Raw genomic sequence first — 21,186 nt, 5'->3', positions numbered from 1 at the left:
GTGTGTGTGTGTGTGTGTGTGTGTGTGTGTGTGTGTGTGTGTGTGTGTGTGTGTGTGTGTGTGTGTGTGTGTAGATCATGTGACCCTGCTCAGTAAGAGGCTTGTCGATTGGCTGCGCTACGCCAGTGTTCAGCAGGGAGGTGTGGCTTCGTCAGGAGGGTTTTTCACTGGCCCTCGAATACGTCAGGTGACCTCTAATAAACCAATCAAATCACTGCATATGTTTACATGCAGAACTGTAATGAAACATCTGGATGTTCTGAATGTCTTTTCTAAATTGTGTGTGTGTGTGTGTGTGTGTGTGTGTGTGTGTGTGTGTGTGTGTGTGTGTGTGTGTGTGTGTGTGTGTGTGTGTGTGTGTGTGTGTGTGTGTGTGTGTGTGTGTGTGTGTGTGTGTGTGTGTGTGTGTGTGTGTGTAGCCGGGGCCGGTGGTGGAGCTGGACGGCTGTGTGTGTGGTGATTTCTTCACAGTGCTGTGTGTCAGCCAAGCCTTCTCAGACGACCAATGGATGAACCTCTACAGTTTCTCTCTGCTACGCCATTGGCTGATCACATACCACAATGTAACGGATGGCAACAACAGCACAGACGCAGGTGTGTGTGGGGGGGGGAGGTTCCATTGATGTGAATGGAGGGTTATATTAGGCTGTACCTCTGGTCTGCCAGCTCAGTCTCTCCTTCTTCCATGGTAAGGTGACTGGCTGACTGATTGGCTGATTGGCTAGCTGACTGGCTGGCTGGCTAGCTGACTGACTCGCATGCTGGCTGACTGTTTCCTGGCTGGCTGGCTGGCTGTCCAGCTGACTGATTGGCAGACTGATTGGCTGGCTGGCTGACCACAGGCTGACTGACTGTACTGGTTGGCTGACTGTACTGGCTGTCCAGCTGACTGATTGGCAGACTGATTGGCTGGCTGGCTGACCACAGGCTGACTGACTACTGGTTGGCTGACTACTGGCTGGCTGACTGGCTGACTGTACTGGCTGTCCAACTGACTGATTGGCAGACTGATTGGCTGGCTGACTGTACTGGCTGGCTGACTGTACTGGCTGGCGGACTGTACTGGCTGTACTGGCTGGCTGTACTGGCTGCTGACTACTGGCTGGCTGACTGTACTGGCTGGCTGACTACTGGTTGGCTGACTACTGGCTGGCTGACTACTGGCTGGCTGACTGACTGGCTGAGTACTGGCTGACTGGCTAAGTACTGGCTGGCTGACTGACTGTACTGGCTGACTGGCTGAGTACTGGCTGGCTGGCTGACTGACTACTGGCTGGCAGACTGTACTGGCTGACTGTACTGGCTGGCTGACTGTACTGGCTGACTGTACTGGCTGACTGTACTGGCTGACTTTACTGGCTGGCTGTACTGGCTGACTGTACTGGCTGACTGTACTGGCTGGCTGTACTGGCTGGCTGACTGTACTGGCTGGCAGACTGTACTGGCTGACTGTACTGGCTGGCTGACTGTACTGGCTGACTGTACTGGCTGGCTGACTGTACTGGCTGACTGTACTGGCTGGCTGTACTGGCTGACTGTACTGGCTGGCTGACTGTACTGGCTGACTGTACTGGCTGACTGTACTGGCTGACTGTACTGGCTGGCTGTACTGGCTGGCTGGCTGTACTGGCTGACTGTACTGGCTGGCTGACTGTACTGGCTGACTGTACTGGCTGGCTGACTGTACTGGCTGGCTGACTGTACTGGCTGGCTGTACTGGCTGGCTGACTGTACTGGCTGGCTGACTGTACTGGCTGACTGTGCTGGCTGGCTGTACTGGCTGGCTGACTGTACTGGCTGGCTGACTGTACTGGCTGACTGTACTGGCTGGCTGACTGTACTGGCTGGCTGACTGTACTGGCTGGCTGACTGTACTGGCTGACTGTACTGGCTGACTGTACTGGCTGGCTGACTGTACTGGCTGACTGTACTGGCTGACTGTACTGGCTGGCTGACTGACTGTACTGGCTGACTGTACTGGCTGGCTGACTGTACTGGCTGACTGATTGGCTGATTGGCTAGCTGACTGGCTGGCTAGCTGACTGACTCGCATGCTGGCTGACTGTTTCCTGGCTGGCTGGCTGGCTGACTGACTGACTGACTGACTGACTGACTGTACTGGCTGTCTTGCTGACTGATTGGCAGACTGATTAGCTGGCTGACTGACTACTGGCTGGCTGGCTGGCTGACTGGTTGACTGGCTGACTACTTGCTGGCTGGCTGTCCAGCTGACTGATTGGCAGACTGATTGGCTGGCTGGCTGACCACAGGCTGACTGACTGTACTGGTTGGCTGACTACTGGCTGGCTGGCTGGCTGACTGTACTGGCTGTCCAACTGACTGATTGGCAGACTGATTGGCTGGCTGACTGTACTGGCTGGCTGACTGTACTGGCTGGCTCACTGTATTGGCTGGCGGACTGTGCTGGCTGGCTGTACTGGCTGGCTGACTGTACTGGCTGGCTGACTGTACTGGCTGGCTGACTGTACTGGCTGGCTGACTACTGGCTGGCTGACTACTGGTTGGCTGACTACTGGCTGGCTGACTGACTGGCTGGCTGGCTAAGTACTGGCTGGCTGACTGACTGTACTGGCTGACTGGCTGACTACTGGCTGGCTGACTGTACTGGCTGGCTGACTGTACTGGCTGACTGTACTGGCTGGCTGACTGTACTGGCTGACTACTGGCTGACTGTACTGGCTGGCTGACTGTACTGGCTGACTGTACTGGCTGGCTGACTGTACTGGCTGGCTGACTGTACTGGCTGGCTCACTGTATTGGCTGGCGGACTGTGCTGGCTGGCTGTACTGGCTGGCTGACTGTACTGGCTGGCTGACTGTACTGGCTGGCTGACTGTACTGGCTGGCTGACTACTGGCTGGCTGACTACTGGCTGGCTGACTACTGGTTGGCTGACTACTGGCTGGCTGACTGACTGGCTGACTGGCTAAGTACTGGCTGGCTGACTGACTGTACTGGCTGACTGGCTGACTACTGGCTGGCTGACTGGCTGGCTGGCTGGCTGACTGTACTGGCTGACTGTACTGGCTGGCTGACTGTACTGGCTGACTACTGGCTGACTGTACTGGCTGGCTGACTGTACTGGCTGACTGTACTGGCTGGCTGACTATACTGGCTGGCTGACTGTACTGGCTGGCTGTACTGGCTGAATGTACTGGCTGACTGACTGTACTGGCTGGCTGTACTGGCTGGCTGTACTGGCTGACTGTACTGGCTGACTGTACTGGCTGACTGACTGTACTGACTGGCTGTACTGGCTGACTGTACTGGCTGGCTGTACTGGCTGGCTGACTGTACTGGCTGACTGTACTGGCTGACTGTACTGGCTGACTGTACTTACTGACTGACTGTACTGGCTGACTGTACTGGCTGACTACTGGCTGACTGTACTGGCTGACTGACTGTACTGGCTGACTGTACTGGCTGACTGACTGTACTGGCTGACTGACTGTACTGGCTGACTGTACTGACTGGCTGACTGTACTGGCTGACTGTACTGGCTGACTGTACTGGCTGACTGTGCTGGCTGACTGACTGTACTGGCTGACTGACTGTACTGGCTGACTGACTGTGCTGACTGTACTGACTGTACTGACTGACTGGCTGACTGTACTGGCTGGCTGTACTGGCTGGCTGTACTGGCTGACTGTACTGGCTGACTGACTGTACTGGCTGACTGTACTGACTGACTGTACTGACTGGCTGACTATACTGGCTGACTGTACTGACTGACTGTACTGACTGGCTGACTATACTGGCTGACTGTACTGACTGACTGTACTGACTGGCTGACTATACTGGCTGACTGTACTGGCTGACTGACTGTACTGGCTGACTGACTGTACTGGCTGACTGACTGTACTGGCTGACTGACTGTACTGGCTGACTGTACTGGCTGACTACTACATGTAAACATGTCATGGATCTGTTCCATTGGTGTAATGCTCATCTTACAATGTGTTGCTTTAACTGGTTAGTCCACCCCTGACCTCTAACCCTTGACCTCTCTGTGGCCCCAGATGACAGGTCGGAGGTGGACGGCTCTGTGGTTTCCATGGTATCAGCCACGTCGTCCTCCGGCAGACTCCTTCCTCCTAAAGAACGTCTGAGAGAGAAGAGTTTCCAGTACTGCCAACGCCTCATAGAACAGAGTGACCGCAGTATGTACCCTACACCCTCACCCCTACACTACTGCCTCATAGAACAGAGTGGCCGCAGTATGTACCCTACACCCTAACCCCTACACTACTGCCTCATAGAACAGAGTGACCGCAGTATGTACCCTACACCCTAACCCCTACACTACTGCCTCATAGAACAGAGTGGCCGCAGTATGTACCCTACACCCATAGAACAGAGTGACCGCAGTATGTACCCTACACCCTTACCCCTACACTACTGCCTCATAGAACAGAGTGACCGCAGTATGTACCCTACACTACTGCCTCATAGAACAGAGTGGCCGCAGTATGTACCCTACACCCTAACCCCTACACTACTGCCTCATAGAACAGAGTGACTGCAGTATGTACCCTACACCCTAACCCCAACACTACTGCCTCATAGAACAGAGTGGCCGCAGTATGTACCCTACACCCTAACCCCTACACTACTGCCTCATAGAACAGAGTGACCGCAGTATGTACCCTACACCCTAACCCCTACACTACTGCCTCATAGAACAGAGTGGCCACAGTATGTACCCTACACCCTAACCCCTACACTACTGCCTCATAGAACAGAGTGACCGCAGTATGTACCCTACACCCTAACCCCTACACTACTGCCTCATAGAACAGAGTGGCCGCAGTATGTACCCTACACCCATAGAACAGAGTGACCGCAGTATGTACCCTACACCCTTACCCCTACACTACTGCCTCATAGAACAGAGTGACCGCAGTATGTACCCTACACCCTACACTACTGCCTCATAGAACAGAGTGGCCGCAGTATGTACCCTACACCCTAACCCCTACACTACTGCCTCATAGAACAGAGTGGCTGCAGTATGTACCCTACACCCTAACCCCTACACTACTGCCTCATAGAACAGAGTGACCGCAGTATGTACCCTACACCCATAGAACAGAGTGACCGCAGTATGTACCCTACACCCTTACCCCTACACTACTGCCTCATAGAACAGAGTGACCGCAGTATGTACCCTACACCCTAACCCCAACACTACTGCCTCATAGAACAGAGTGGCCGCAGTATGTACCCTAGACCCATAGAACAGAGTGACCGCAGTATGTACCCTACACCCTTACCCCTACACTACTGCCTCATAGAACAGAGTGACCGCAGTATGTACCCTACACCCTAACCCCAACACTACTGCCTCATAGAACAGAGTGGCCGCAGTATGTACCCTAGACCCATAGAACAGAGTGACCGCAGTATGTACCCTACACCCTTACCCCTACACTACTGCCTCATAGAACAGAGTGACCGCAGTATGTACCCTACACCCTTACCCCTACACTACTGCCTCATAGAACAGAGTGGCCGCAGTATGTACCCTAACCGTCCAGTTGATGGTTTGGGATCAAAAGGACTCACTTGAACATCCAAAACCTGATAGAAAATGGAGAAATTATGATGGCCCAGTATGGACCCTAACCCCTACACTATAGTATGGACCCTAACCCCTACACTACAGTATGGACCCTAACCCCTACACTACAGTATGGACCCTAACCCCTACACTACAGTATGGACCCTAACCCCTACACTACAGTATGGACCCTAACCCCTACACTACAGTATGGACCCTAACCCCTACACTACAGTATGGACCCTAACCCCTACACTACAGTATGGACCCTAACCCCTACACTACAGTATGGACCTTAACCCCTACACTACAGTATGGACCTTAACCCCTACACTACAGTATGGACCCTACACTACAGTATGGACCCTAACCCCTACACTACAGTATGGACCCTAACCCCTACACTACAGTATGGACCCTAACCCCTACACTACAGTATGGACCCTAACCCCTACACTACAGTATGGACCCTAACCCCTACACTACAGTATGGACCCTAACCCCTACACTACAGTATGGACCCTAACCCCTACACTACAGTATGGACCCTAACCCCTACACTACAGTATGGACCCTAACCCCTACACTACAGTATGGACCCTAACCCCTACACTACAGTATGGACCCTAACCCCTACACTACAGTATGGACCCTAACCCCTACACTACAGTATGGACCCTAACCCCTACACTACAGTATGGACGCTAACCCCTACACTACAGTATGGACCCTAACCCCTACACTACAGTATGGACCTTAACCCCTACACTACAGTATGGACCCTAACCCCTACACTACAGTATGGACCCTAACCCCTACACTACAGTATGGACCCTACACTACAGTATGGACCCTAACCCCTACACTACAGTATGGACCCTACACTACACTACAGTATAGACCCTAACCCCTACACTACAGTATGGACCCTAACCCCTACACTACAGTATGGACCCTAACCCCTACACTACAGTATGGACCCTACACTACAGTATGGACCCTAACCCCTACACTACAGTATGGACCTTAACCCCTACACTACAGTATGGACCCTAACCCCTACACTACAGTATGGACCCTAACCCCTACACTACAGTATGGACCCTAACCCCTACACTACAGTATGGACCCTAACCCCTACACTACAGTATGGACCCTAACCCCTACACTACAGTATGGACGCTAACCCCTACACTACAGTATGGACCCTACACTACAGTATGGACCCTACACTACAGTATGGACCCTAACCCCTACACTACAGTATGGACCCTAACCCCTACACTACAGTATGGACCCTAACCCCTACACTACAGTATGGACCCTAACCCCTACACTACAGTATGGACCCTAACCCCTACACTACAGTATGGACCCTAACCCCTACACTACAGTATGGACCCTAACCCCTACACTACAGTATGGACCCTAACCCCTACACTACAGTATGGACCCTAACCCCTACACTACAGTATGGACCCTAACCCCCTACACTACAGTATGGACCCTAACCCCTACACTACAGTATGGACCCTAACCCCTACACTACAGTATGGACCCTAACCCCTACACTACAGTATGGACCCTAACCCCTACACTACAGTATGGACCCTAACCCCTACACTACAGTATGGACCCTAACCCCTACACTACAGTATGGACCCTAACCCCTACACTACAGTATGGACCCTACACTACAGTATGGACCCTAACCCCTACACTACAGTATGGACCCGAACCCCTACACTACAGTATGGACCCTAACCCCTACACTACAGTATGGACCCTAACCCCTACACTACAGTATGGACCCTAACCCCTACACTACAGTATGGACCCTACACTACAGTATGGACCCATAATATAGTTGTTACAAATCGGTCCCCAAAATGTTTTGTGTCCCTGTGTTGAATCTGAAAAGCCCAGTGTCCCTGTGTTGAATCTGAAAAGCCCAGTGTCCCTGTGTTGAATCTGAAAAGCCCAGTGTCCCTGTGTTGAATCTGAAAAGCCCAGTGTCCCTGTGTTGAATCTGAAAAGCCCAGTGTCCCTGTGTTCAATCTGTAAATCCCAGTGTGTCCCTGTGTTCAATCTGTAAATCCCAGTGTTGAATCTGTAAATCCCAGTGTCCCTGTGTTGAATCTGAAAAGCCCAGTGTCCCTGTGTTGAATCTGTAAATCCCAGTGTCCCTGTGTTGAATCTGTAAATCCCAGTGTTGAATCTGTAAATCCCAGTGTTGAATCTGTAAATCCCAGTGTTGAATCTGTAAATCCCAGTGTTGAATCTGTAAATCCCAGTGTCCCTGTGTTGAATCTGTAAATCCCAGTGTCCCTGTGTTGAATCTGGAAATCCCAGTGTGTCCCTGTGTTGAATCTGGAAATCCCAGTGTCCCTGTGTTGAATCTGTAAATCCCAGTGTCCCTGTGTTCAATCTGTAAATCCCAGTGTGTCCCTGTGTTCAATCTGTAAATCCCAGTGTTGAATCTGTAAATCCCAGTGTCCCTGTGTTGGTGTTGAATCTGTAAATCCAAGTGTCCCTGTGTTGAATCTGTAAATCCCAGTGTCCCTGTGTTGAATCTGTAAATCCCAGTGTCCCAGTGTTGAATCTGTAAATCCCAGTGTTGAATCTGTAAATCCCAGTGTCCCTGTGTTGAATCTGTAAATCCCTGTGTTGAATCTGTAAATCCCAGTGTCCCTGTGTTGAATCTGTAAATCCCAGTGTCCCTGTGTTGAATCTGTAAATCCCAGTGTATCCCTGTGTTCAATCTGTAAATCCCAGTGTTGAATCTGTAAATCCCAGTGTCCCTGTGTTGAATCTGTAAATCCCAGTGTCGAATCTGTAAATCCCAGTGTCCCAGTGTTGAATCTGTAAATCCCAGTGTCCCAGTGTTGAATCTGTAAATCCCAGTGTCCCAGTGTTGAATCTGTAAATCCCAGTGTCCCTGTGTTGAATCTGTAAATCCCAGTGTCGCTGTGTTGAATCTGTAAATCCAGTGTCCCTGTGTTGAATCTGTAAATCCCCGTGTCCCTGTGTTGAATCTGTAAATCCCAGTGTTGAATCTGTAAATCCCAGTGTCCCTGTGTTGAATCTGTAAATCCCAGTGTTGAATCTGTAAATCCCAGTGTCCCTGTGTTGAATCTGTAAATCCCAGTGTTGAATCTGTAAATCCCAGTGTCCCAGTGTTGAATCTGTAAATCCCAGTGTCCCTGTGTTGAATCTGTAAATCCCAGTGTCCCAGTGATGAATCTGTAAATCCCAGTGTCCCAGTGATGAATCTGTAAATCCCAGTGTCCCTGTGTTAACCCTAACCCTGTGTTGAACAGTAAAGACTGTTTTCTTCTGTTTCAGAGGCGCTGAAGAGAACAGACACAGAGCTACAGAAAGCAGTGAGCTACAACTTTTCCCCTACAATCACACACAGTTATACTGCTGTAGTAACCCTGTTATACTGCTGTAGTAACCCTGTCATACTGCTGTAGTAACCCTGTCATACTGCTGTAGTAACCCTGTCATACTGCTGTAGTAACCCTGTCATACTGCTGTAGTAACCCTGTCACACTGCTGTAGTAACCCTGTCATACTGCTGTCGTAACCCTGTCATACATTTAAGTCATTTAGCAGACGCTCTTATCCAGAGCGACTTACAAATTGGTGCATTCACCTTATGACATCCAGTGGAACAGCCACTTTACAATAGTGCATCTAAATCTTTTAAGGGGGGTGAGAAGGATTACTTTATCCTATCCTAGGTATTCCTTAAAGAGGTGGGGTTTCAGGTGTCTCCGGAAGGTGGTGATTGACTCCTCTGTCCTGGCGTCGTGAGGGAGTTTGTTCCACCATTGGGGAGCCAGGGCAGCGAACAGTTTTGACTGGGCTGAGCGGGAACTGTACTTCCTCAGTGGTAGGGAGGCGAGCAGGCCAGAGGTGGATGAACGCAGTGCCCTTGTTTGGGTGTAGGGCCTGATCAGAGCCTGGAGGTACTGAGGTGCCGTTCCCCTCACAGCTCCGTAGGCAAGCACCATGGTCTTGTAGCGGATGCGAGCTTCAACTGGAAGCCAGTGGAGAGAGCGGAGGAGCGGGGTGACGTGAGAGAACTTGGGAAGGTTGAACACTAGACGGGCTGCGGCGTTCTGGATGAGTTGTAGGGGTTTAATGGCACAGGCAGGGAGCCCAGCCAACAGCGAGTTGCAGTAATCCAGACGGGAGATGACAAGTGCCTGGATTAGGACCTGCGCCGCCGCTTCCTGTGTGAGGCAGGGTCGTACTCTGCGGATGTTGTAGAGCATGAACCTACAGGAACGGGCCACTGCCTTGATGTTAGTTGAGAACGACAGGGTGTTGTCCAGGATCACGCCAAGGTTCTTAGCGCTCTGGGAGGAGGACACAATGGAGTTGTCATCCGTGATGGCGAGATCATGGAACGGGCAGTCCTTCCCCGGGAGGAAGAGCAGCTCCGTCTTGCCGAAGTTCAGCTTGAGGTGGTGATCCGTCATCCACACTGATATGTCTGCCAGACATGCAGAGATGCGATTCGCCACCTGGTCATCAGAAGGGGGAAAGGAGAAGATTAATTGTGTGTCGTCTGCATAGCAATGATAGGAGAGACCATGTGAGGTTATGACAGAGCCAAGTGACTTGGTGTATAGCGAGAATAGGAGAGGGCCTAGAACAGTTATACTGCTGTAGTAACCCTGTCATACTGCTGTAGTAACCCTGTCACACTGCTGTAGTAACCCTGTCACACTGCTGTAGTAACCCTGTCATACTGCTGTCGTAACCCTGTCATACTGCTGTAGTAACCCTGTCATACTGCTGTAGTAACCCTGTCACACTGCTGTAGTAACCCTGTCATACTGCTGTAGTAACCCTGTCATACTGCTGTAGTAACCCTGTCATACTGCTGTAGTAACCCTGTCATACTGCTGTAGTAACCTTGTCACACTGCTGTAGTAACCCTGTCACACTGCTGTAGTAACCCTGTCACACTGCTGTAGTAACCCTGTCACACTGCTGTAGTAACCCTGTCATACTGCTGTAGTAACCCTGTCATACTGCTGTAGTAACCCTGTCACACTGCTGTAGTAACCCTGTCACACTGCTGTAGTAACCCTGTCATACTGCTGTAGTAACCCTGTCATACTGCTGTAGTAACCCTGTCATACTGCTGTAGTAACCCTGTCATACTGCTGTAGTAACCCTGTCATACTGCTGTAGTAACCCTGTCATACTGCTGTAGTAACCCTGTCCCTGTGTGTGCTGTGTGTCACACACAGTTATACTGCTGTAGTAACCCTGTCCTCTCTCTCTCTTGTGTGTGCGTGTGTGTGTGTGTGTGTGCGTGTGTGTGTGTGTGTGTGTGTGTGTGTGTGTGTGTGTGTGTGTGTGTGTGTGTGTGTGTGTGTGTGTGTGTGTGTGTGTGTGTGTGTGTGTGTGTGTGTGTGTGTGTGTGTGTGTGTGTGTGTGTGTGTGTGTGTGTGTGTGTGTGTGTGTGTGTGTGTGCGTGTGTGTCAGTGCTTGGTGGAGGCGGTGCGTATCCTGGACGGTGTGTGTGTGGAGGACGCAGGGTGTGTGTATCGTGCGTTCCCGTGTGTTAAGTCACTGTTCGGCCGTCTGAACTCTGACCTGTCCTGCAGCAGAGTCCTCCTGCCCATCGCTCAGTTCTACCTGAACCACGGTGAGGAGGTGTGTGTGTGCACGTGTGGAGGATAGAGCTCGTGTGTACTTACTGTGTGTGTGTGTGTGTGTGTGTGTGTGTAGGGGAGACTGCAGCGGTGGACAGTGAGTGTGTGTGGAGGTGTGTGTTTGGTGTTCTCCCAGCAGAGTGTTTCAACGACCCCTATCTGGCCCACGAGACGCTGTCCTTCATCAGAGCCAATCAGCTGCAGCTCCACTCCTCTGTACCACTGTACACACACTACTTCCCTAGCCTGCTCAAGGTAACACACACTACTTCCCTAGCCTGCTCAAGGTAACACACACTACTTCCCTAGCCTGCTCAAGGTAACACACACTACTTCCCTAGCCTGCTCAAGGTAACACACACTACTTCCCTAGCCTGCTCAAGGTAACACACACTACTTCCCTAGCCTGCTCAAGGTAACACACACTACTTCCCTAGCCTGCTCAAGGTAACACACACTACTTCCCTAGCCTGCTCAAGGTAACACACACTACTTCCCTAGCCTGCTCAAGGTAACACACACTACTTCCCTAGCCTGCTCAAGGTAACACACACTACTTCCCTAGCCTGCTCAAGGTAACACACACTACTTCCCTAGCCTGCTCAAGGTAACACACACTACTTCCATAGCCTGCTCAAGGTAACACACACTACTTCCCTAGCCTGCTCAAGGTAACACACACTACTTCCCTAGCCTGCTCAAGGTAACACACACTACTTCCCTAGCCTGCTCAAGGTAACACACACTACTTCCCTAGCCTGCTCAAGGTAACACACACTACTTCCCTAGCCTGCTCAAGGTAACACACACTACTTCCCTAGCCTGCTCAGGGTAACACACTACTTCCCTAGCCTGGGACAGTCCAGGCCAGGTATCTGACTATGTGATGTGTTGTAGTTCCTAGCGTGGGACAGTCCAGGCCAGGTATCTGACTATGCCACTTTGTTTACTTTGTCTACACACTCATCTCATATGTATATACTGTACTCGATACCATCTACTGTATGCTGCTCTGTACCATCACTCATTCATATATCCTTATGTACATGTTCCTTATCCCCTTACACTGTGTATAAGACAGTAGTTTTGGAATTGTTAGTTAGATTACTTGTTGGTTATCACTGCATTGTCGGAACTAGAAGCACAAGCATTTCGCTACACTCGCATTAACATCTGCTAACCATGTGTATGTGACAAATAAAATTTGATTTGATTTGATGTGTTGTAGTTCCTAGCGTGGGACAGTCCAGGCCAGGTATCTGACTATGTGTTGTAGTTCCTAGCGTGGGACAGTCCAGGCCTGGTATCTGACTATGTGATGTGTTGTAGTTCCTAGCGTGGGACAGTCCAGGCCAGGTATCTGACTATGTGTTGTAGTTCCTAGTGTGGGACAGTCCAGGCCAGGTATCTGACTATGTGTTGTAGTTCCTAGTGTGGGACAGTCCAGGCCAGGTATCTGACTATGTGTTGTAGTTCCTAGTGTGGGACAGTCCAGGCCTGGTATCTGACTATGTGATGTGTTGTAGTTCCTAGCGTGGGACAGTCCAGGCCTGGTATCTGACTATGTGATGTGTTGTAGTTCCTAGCGTGGGACAGTCCAGGCCTGGTATCTGACTGTGTTGTAGTTCCTAGCGTGGGACAGTCCAGGCCTGGTATCTGACTATGTGTTGTAGTTCCTAGCGTGGGACAGTCCAGGCCAGGTATCTGACTATGTGTTGTAGTTTCTAGCGTGGGACAGTCCAGGCCAGGTATCTGACTATGTGATGTGTTGTAGTTCCTAGCGTGGGACAGTCCAGGCCTGGTATCTGACTATGTGATGTAGTTCCTAGCTTGGGACAGTCCAGGCCAGGTATCTGACTATGTGATGTGTTGTAGTTCCTAGCGTGGGACAGTCCAGGCCTGGTATCTGACTATGTGATGTGTTGTAGTTCCTAGCGTGGGACAGTCCAGGCCTGGTATCTGACTGTGTTGTAGTTCCTAGCGTGGGACAGTCCAGGCCTGGTATCTGACTATGTGTTGTAGTTCCTAGTGTGGGACAGTCCAGGCCAGGTATCTGACTATGTGTTGTAGTTCCTAGCGTGGGACAGTCCAGGCCTGGTATCTGACTATGTGATGTGTTGTAGTTCCTAGCGTGGGACAGTCCAGGCCTGGTATCTGACTGTGTTGTAGTTCCTAGCGTGGGACAGTCCAGGCCTGGTATCTGACTGTGTTGTAGTTCCTAGCGTGGGACAGTCCAGGCCTGGTATCTGACTATGTGATGTATTGTAGTTCCTAGCGTGGGACAGTCCAGGCCTGGTATCTGACTATGTGTTGTAGTTCCTAGCGTGGGACAGTCCAGGCCAGGTATCTGACTATGTGATGTAGTTCCTAGCGTGGGACAGTCCAGGCCTGGTATCTGACTATGTGATGTATTGTAGTTCCTAGCGTGGGACAGTCCAGGCCTGGTATCTGACTATGTGTTGTAGTTCCTAGTGTGGGACAGTCCAGGCCTGGTATCTGACTATGTGATGTGTTGTAGTTCCTAGCGTGGGACAGTCCAGGCCTGGTATCTGATTATGTGATGTGTTGTAGTTCCTAGCGTGGGACAGTCCAGGCCTGGTATCTGACTATGTGATGTGTTGTAGTTCCTAGCGTGGGACAGTCCAGGCCTGGTATCTGACTATGTGATGGATTGTAGTTCCTAGCGTGGGACAGTCCAGGCCTGGTATCTGACTATGTGATGTATTGTAGTTCCTAGCGTGGGACAGTCCAGGCCAGGTATCTGACTATGTGATGTGTTGTAGTTCCTAGCGTGGGACAGTCCAGGCCAGGTATCTGACTATATGATGTATTGTAGTTCCTAGCGTGGGACAGTCCAGGCCAGGTATCTGACTATGTGTTGTAGTTCCTAGCGTGGGACAGTCCAGGCCTGGTATCTGACTATGTGATGTGTTGTAGTTCCTAGCGTGGGACAGTCCAGGCCAGGTATCTGACTATGTGTTGTAGTTCCTAGCGTGGGACAGTCCAGGCCTGGTATCTGACTATGTGATGTGTTGTAGTTCCTAGCGTGGGACAGTCCAGGCCAGGTATCTGACTATGTGTTGTAGTTCCTAGCGTGGGACAGTCCAGGCCAGGTATCTGACTATGTGATGTGTTGTAGTTCCTAGCGTGGGACAGTCCAGGCCTGGTATCTGACTATGTGTTGTAGTTCCTAGCGTGGGACAGTCCAGGCCAGGTATCTGACTATGTGATGTGTTGTAGTTCCTAGCGTGGGACAGTCCAGGCCAGGTATCTGACTATGTGTTGTAGTTCCTAGCGTGGGACAGTCCAGGCCTGGTATCTGACTATGTGATGTGTTGTAGTTCCTAGCGTGGGACAGTCCAGGCCAGGTATCTGACTATGTGATGTGTTGTAGTTCCTAGCGTGGGACAGTCCAGGCCTGGTATCTGACTATGTGATGTGTTGTAGTTCCTAGCGTGGGACAGTCCAGGCCAGGTATCTGACTATGTGATGTGTTGTAGTTCCTAGCGTGGGACAGTCCAGGCCTGGTATCTGACTCTGTGTTGTAGTTCCTAGCGTGGGACAGTCCAGGCCTGGTATCTGACTGTGTTGTAGTTCCTAGCGTGGGACAGTCCGGGCCAGGTATCTGACTATGTGTTGTAGTTCCTAGCGTGGGACAGTCCAGGCCAGGTATCTGACTATGTGATGTGTTGTAGTTCCTAGCGTGGGACAGTCCGGGCCAGGTATCTGACTATGTGTTGTAGTTCCTAGCGTGGGACAGTCCAGGCCAGGTATCTGACTATGTGTTGTAGTTCCTAGCGTGGGACAGTCCAGGCCTGGTATCTGACTATGTGATGTGTTGTAGTTCCTAGCGTGGGACAGTCCAGGCCAGGTATCTGACTATGTGATGTGTTGTAGTTCCTAGCGTGGGACAGTCCAGGCCTGGTATCTGACTATGTGATGTGTTGTAGTTCCTAGCGTGGGACAGTCCAGGCCAGGTATCTGACTATGTGATGTGTTGTAGTTCCTAGCGTGGGACAGTCCAGGCCTGGTATCTGACTCTGTGTTGTAGTTCCTAGCGTGGGACAGTCCAGGCCTGGTATCTGACTCTGTGTTGTAGTTCCTAGCGTGGGACAGTCCGGGCCAGGTATCTGACTATGTGTTGTAGTTCCTAGCGTGGGAAAGTCCAGGCCTGGTATCTATGTGATGTGTTGTAGTTCCTAGCGTGGGACAGTCCAGGCCTGGTATCTGACTATGTGATGTGTTGTAGTTCCTAGCGTGGGACAGTCCAGGCCTGGTATCTGACTATGTGATGTGTTGTAGTTCCTAGCGTGGGACAGTCCAGGCCTGGTATCTGACTATGTGATGGATTGTAGTTCCTAGCGTGGGACAGTCCAGGCCTGGTATCTGACTATGTGATGTATTGTAGTTCCTAGCGTGGGACAGTCCAGGCCAGGTATCTGACTGTGTTGTAGTTCCTAGCGTGGGACAGTCCAGGCCAGGTATCTGACTATGTGATGTGTTGTAGTTCCTAGCGTGGGACAGTCCAGGCCAGGTATCTGACTATGTGATGTATTGTAGTTCCTAGCGTGGGACAGTCCAGGCCAGGTATCTGACTATGTGTTGTAGTTCCTAGCGTGGGACAGTCCAGGCCTGGTATCTGACTATGTGATGTGTTGTAGTTCCTAGCGTGGGACAGTCCAGGCCAGGTATCTGACTATGTGTTGTAGTTCCTAGCGTGGGACAGTCCAGGCCTGGTATCTGACTATGTGATGTGTTGTAGTTCCTAGCGTGGGACAGTCCAGGCCAGGTATCTGACTATGTGTTGTAGTTCCTAGCGTGGGACAGTCCAGGCCAGGTATCTGACTATGTGATGTGTTGTAGTTCCTAGCGTGGGACAGTCCAGGCCTGGTATCTGACTGTGTTGTAGTTCCTAGCGTGGGACAGTCCAGGCCAGGTATCTGACTATGTGATGTGTTGTAGTTCCTAGCGTGGGACAGTCCAGGCCAGGTATCTGACTATGTGTTGTAGTTCCTAGCGTGGGACAGTCCAGGCCTGGTATCTGACTATGTGATGTGTTGTAGTTCCTAGCGTGGGACAGTCCAGGCCAGGTATCTGACTATGTGATGTGTTGTAGTTCCTAGCGTGGGACAGTCCAGGCCTGGTATCTGACTATGTGATGTGTTGTAGTTCCTAGCGTGGGACAGTCCAGGCCAGGTATCTGACTATGTGATGTGTTGTAGTTCCTAGCGTGGGACAGTCCAGGCCTGGTATCTGACTCTGTGTTGTAGTTCCTAGCGTGGGACAGTCCAGGCCTGGTATCTGACTGTGTTGTAGTTCCTAGCGTGGGACAGTCCAGGCCAGGTATCTGACTATGTGTTGTAGTTCCTAGCGTGGGACAGTCCAGGCCTGGTATCTGACTATGTGATGTGTTGTAGTTCCTAGCGTGGGACAGTCCAGGCCAGGTATCTGACTATGTGATGTGTTGTAGTTCCTAGCGTGGGACAGTCCAGGCCTGGTATCTGACTATGTGATGTGTTGTAGTTCCTAGCGTGGGACAGTCCAGGCCAGGTATCTGACTATGTGATGTGTTGTAGTTCCTAGCGTGGGACAGTCCAGGCCTGGTATCTGACTCTGTGTTGTAGTTCCTAGCGTGGGACAGTCCAGGCCTGGTATCTGACTGTGTTGTAGTTCCTAGTGGGACAGTCCAGGCCAGGTATCTGACTATGTGTTGTAGTTCCTAGCGTGGGACAGTCCAGGCCTGGTATCTGACTATGTGATGTGTTGTAGTTCCTAGCGTGGGACAGTCCAGGCCAGGTATCTGACTATGTGATGTGTTGTAGTTCCTAGCGTGGGACAGTCCAGGCCTGGTATCTGACTATGTGATGTGTTGTAGTTCCTAGCGTGGGACAGTCCAGGCCAGGTATCTGACTATGTGATGTGTTGTAGTTCCTAGCGTGGGACAGTCCAGGCCTGGTATCTGACTCTGTGTTGTAGTTCCTAGCGTGGGACAGTCCAGGCCTGGTATCTGACTATGTGTTGTAGTTCCTAGCGTGGGACAGTCCAGGCCTGGTATCTATGTGATGTGTTGTAGTTCCTAGCGTGGGACAGTCCAGGCCTGGTATCTATGTGATGTGTTGTAGTTCCTAGCGTGGGACAGTCCAGGCCTGGTATCTATGTGATGTGTTGTAGTTCCTAGCGTGGGACAGTCCAGGCCTGGTATCTATGTGATGTGTTGTAGTTCCTAGCGTGGGACAGTCCAGGCCTGGTATCTGACTATGTGATGTAGTTCCTAGCGTGGGACAGTCCAGGCCTGGTATCTGACTATGTGTTGTAGTTCCTAGCGTGGGACAGTCCAGGCCTGGTATCTGACTATGTGATGTATTGTAGTTCCTAGCGTGGGACAGTCCAGGCCAGGTATCTGACTGTGTTGTAGTTCCTAGCGTGGGACAGTCCAGGCCAGGTATCTGACTATGTGATGTGTTGTAGTTCCTAGCGTGGGACAGTCCAGGCCAGGTATCTGACTATGTGATGTATTGTAGTTCCTAGCGTGGGACAGTCCAGGCCAGGTATCTGACTATGTGTTGTAGTTCCTAGCGTGGGACAGTCCAGGCCTGGTATCTGACTATGTGATGTGTTGTAGTTCCTAGCGTGGGACAGTCCAGGCCAGGTATCTGACTATGTGTTGTAGTTCCTAGCGTGGGACAGTCCAGGCCTGGTATCTGACTATGTGATGTGTTGTAGTTCCTAGCGTGGGACAGTCCAGGCCAGGTATCTGACTATGTGTTGTAGTTCCTAGCGTGGGACAGTCCAGGCCAGGTATCTGACTATGTGATGTGTTGTAGTTCCTAGCGTGGGACAGTCCAGGCCTGGTATCTGACTATGTGTTGTAGTTCCTAGCGTGGGACAGTCCAGGCCAGGTATCTGACTATGTGATGTGTTGTAGTTCCTAGCGTGGGACAGTCCAGGCCAGGTATCTGACTATGTGTTGTAGTTCCTAGCGTGGGACAGTCCAGGCCTGGTATCTGACTATGTGATGTGTTGTAGTTCCTAGCGTGGGACAGTCCAGGCCAGGTATCTGACTATGTGATGTGTTGTAGTTCCTAGCGTGGGACAGTCCAGGCCTGGTATCTGACTATGTGATGTGTTGTAGTTCCTAGCGTGGGACAGTCCAGGCCAGGTATCTGACTATGTGATGTGTTGTAGTTCCTAGCGTGGGACAGTCCAGGCCTGGTATCTGACTCTGTGTTGTAGTTCCTAGCGTGGGACAGTCCAGGCCTGGTATCTGACTGTGTTGTAGTTCCTAGCGTGGGACAGTCCAGGCCAGGTATCTGACTATGTGTTGTAGTTCCTAGCGTGGGACAGTCCAGGCCTGGTATCTGACTATGTGATGTGTTGTAGTTCCTAGCGTGGGACAGTCCAGGCCAGGTATCTGACTATGTGATGTGTTGTAGTTCCTAGCGTGGGACAGTCCAGGCCTGGTATCTGACTATGTGATGTGTTGTAGTTCCTAGCGTGGGACAGTCCAGGCCAGGTATCTGACTATGTGATGTGTTGTAGTTCCTAGCGTGGGACAGTCCAGGCCTGGTATCTGACTATGTGTTGTAGTTCCTAGCGTGGGACAGTCCAGGCCTGGTATCTGACTATGTGATGTGTTGTAGTTCCTAGCGTGGGACAGTCCAGGCCAGGTATCTGACTATGTGATGTGTTGTAGTTCCTAGCGTGGGACAGTCCAGGCCTGGTATCTGACTATGTGATGTGTTGTAGTTCCTAGCGTGGGACAGTCCAGGCCAGGTATCTGACTATGTGATGTGTTGTAGTTCCTAGCGTGGGACAGTCCAGGCCTGGTATCTGACTCTGTGTTGTAGTTCCTAGCGTGGGACAGTCCAGGCCTGGTATCTGACTGTGTTGTAGTTCCTAGCGTGGGACAGTCCAGGCCAGGTATCTGACTATGTGTTGTAGTTCCTAGCGTGGGACAGTCCAGGCCTGGTATCTGACTATGTGATGTGTTGTAGTTCCTAGCGTGGGACAGTCCAGGCCAGGTATCTGACTATGTGATGTGTTGTAGTTCCTAGCGTGGGACAGTCCAGGCCTGGTATCTGACTATGTGATGTGTTGTAGTTCCTAGCGTGGGACAGTCCAGGCCAGGTATCTGACTATGTGATGTGTTGTAGTTCCTAGCGTGGGACAGTCCAGGCCTGGTATCTGACTCTGTGTTGTAGTTCCTAGCGTGGGACAGTCCAGGCCTGGTATCTGACTCTGTGTTGTAGTTCCTAGCGTGGGACAGTCCGGGCCAGGTATCTGACTATGTGTTGTAGTTCCTAGCGTGGGACAGTCCAGGCCTGGTATCTATGTGATGTGTTGTAGTTCCTAGCGTGGGACAGTCCAGGCCTGGTATCTATGTGATGTGTTGTAGTTCCTAGCGTGGGACAGTCCAGGCCTGGTATCTATGTGATGTGTTGTAGTTCCTAGCGTGGGACAGTCCAGGCCTGGTATCTATGTGATGTGTTGTAGTTCCTAGCGTGGGACAGTCCAGGCCTGGTATCTGACTATGTGATGTAGTTCCTAGCGTGGGACAGTCCAGGCCTGGTATCTGACTATGTGTTGTAGTTCCTAGCATGGGACAGTCCAGGCCTGGTATCTGACTATGTGATGTGTTGTAGTTCCTAGCGTGGGACAGTCCAGGCCAGGTATCTGACTATGTGATGTGTTGTAGTTCCTAGCGTGGGACAGTCCAGGCCAGGTATCTGACTATGTGATGTGTTGTAGTTCCTAGCGTGGGACAGTCCAGGCCTGGTATCTGACTGTGTTGTAGTTCCTAGCGTGGGACAGTCCAGGCCTGGTATCTGACTGTGTTGTAGTTCCTAGCGTGGGACAGTCCAGGCCTGGTATCTGACTATGTGTTGTAGTTCCTAGCGTGGGACAGTCCAGGCCAGGTATCTGACTATGTGTTGTAGTTCCTAGCGTGGGACAGTCCAGGCCTGGTATCTGACTATGTGATGTGTTGTAGTTCCTAGCGTGGGACAGTCCAGGCCTGGTATCTGACTATGTGATGTGTTGTAGTTCCTAGCGTGGGACAGTCCAGGCCAGGTATCTGACTATGTGTTGTAGTTCCTAGCGTGGGACATTCCAGGCCTGGTATCTGACTATGTGATGTGTTGTAGTTCCTAGCGTGGGACAGTCCAGGCCTGGTATCTGACTATGTGGATGTGCTGCCCTCTCTGGTCACGGCTGGGACTGCAGTTGAGCTGCTGCACTCTCTACTGGACTTGCCCTGTCTCACTGCTGCTCTCACCCTGCAGCTCAGGTACACACACACACACACACACACACACACACACACACACACACACACACACACACACACACACACACACACACACACACACACACACACACACACACACACACACACACACACACACACACACGTAGAGATAGAATGCTTATACAGTTGAACTCTGAAGTTTACATACACCTTAGCCAAATACATTTAAACTTAGTTTTTCACAATTCCTGACATTTAATCCTAGTAAAAATTCCCTGTCTTTGGTCAGTTAGGATCACCACTTTATTTTAAGAATGTGAAATGCCAGAATAATAGTATTTATTTAGTAGTAATTATTTATTTCAGCTTTAATTTCTTTCATCACGTTCCCAGTGGGTCAGAAGTTTGCAATCACTCAATTAGTATTTGGTAGCATTGCCTTTAAATTGTTTAACTTGGGTCAAACATTTCAGGTAGCCTTCCACAAACGTCCCACAGTTAGTTTGATGAATTTTGGCCCATTCCTCCTGACAGAGCTGGTGTAACTGAGTGAGGTTTGTAGGCCTCCTTGCTCACCCACAAATCTTCTCTGGGATTGAGGTCAGGGCTTTGTGATGGCCACTCCAATACCTTGACTTTGTTGTCCTTAAGCCATTTTGCCACAACTTTGGAAGTATGCTT

The 21,186-nt window shown here is 50.9% G+C and overlaps 1 protein-coding gene across 4 annotated transcripts in view; it reads left to right on the top strand.

Moving 5' to 3' along the window:
• LOC124018518 (AP-5 complex subunit zeta-1-like) overlaps positions 1-21,186 on the top strand; it is a 59,954-nt gene that overhangs the window by 21,886 nt on the left and 16,882 nt on the right. For all 4 annotated transcript variants that reach the window (XM_046333849.1, XM_046333850.1, XM_046333853.1 and 1 more), the window contains 7 exons: positions 75-187; positions 420-594; positions 4,040-4,180; positions 8,926-8,963; positions 11,089-11,251; positions 11,335-11,513; positions 20,402-20,544. In XM_046333849.1, coding sequence (XP_046189805.1) covers positions 75-187; positions 420-594; positions 4,040-4,180; positions 8,926-8,963; positions 11,089-11,251; positions 11,335-11,513; positions 20,402-20,544 — 952 coding nt within the window. The remainder of the gene's footprint in view (positions 1-74; positions 188-419; positions 595-4,039; positions 4,181-8,925; positions 8,964-11,088; positions 11,252-11,334; positions 11,514-20,401; positions 20,545-21,186) is intronic.

This window comes from Oncorhynchus gorbuscha, unplaced genomic scaffold, assembly GCF_021184085.1.
Source record: "Oncorhynchus gorbuscha isolate QuinsamMale2020 ecotype Even-year unplaced genomic scaffold, OgorEven_v1.0 Un_scaffold_537, whole genome shotgun sequence".
Lineage (NCBI taxonomy): Eukaryota > Metazoa > Chordata > Actinopteri > Salmoniformes > Salmonidae > Oncorhynchus > Oncorhynchus gorbuscha.
Note: the sequence above shows the minus strand (reverse complement) of the source record. Positions and strands in the feature narration are given on the sequence as shown.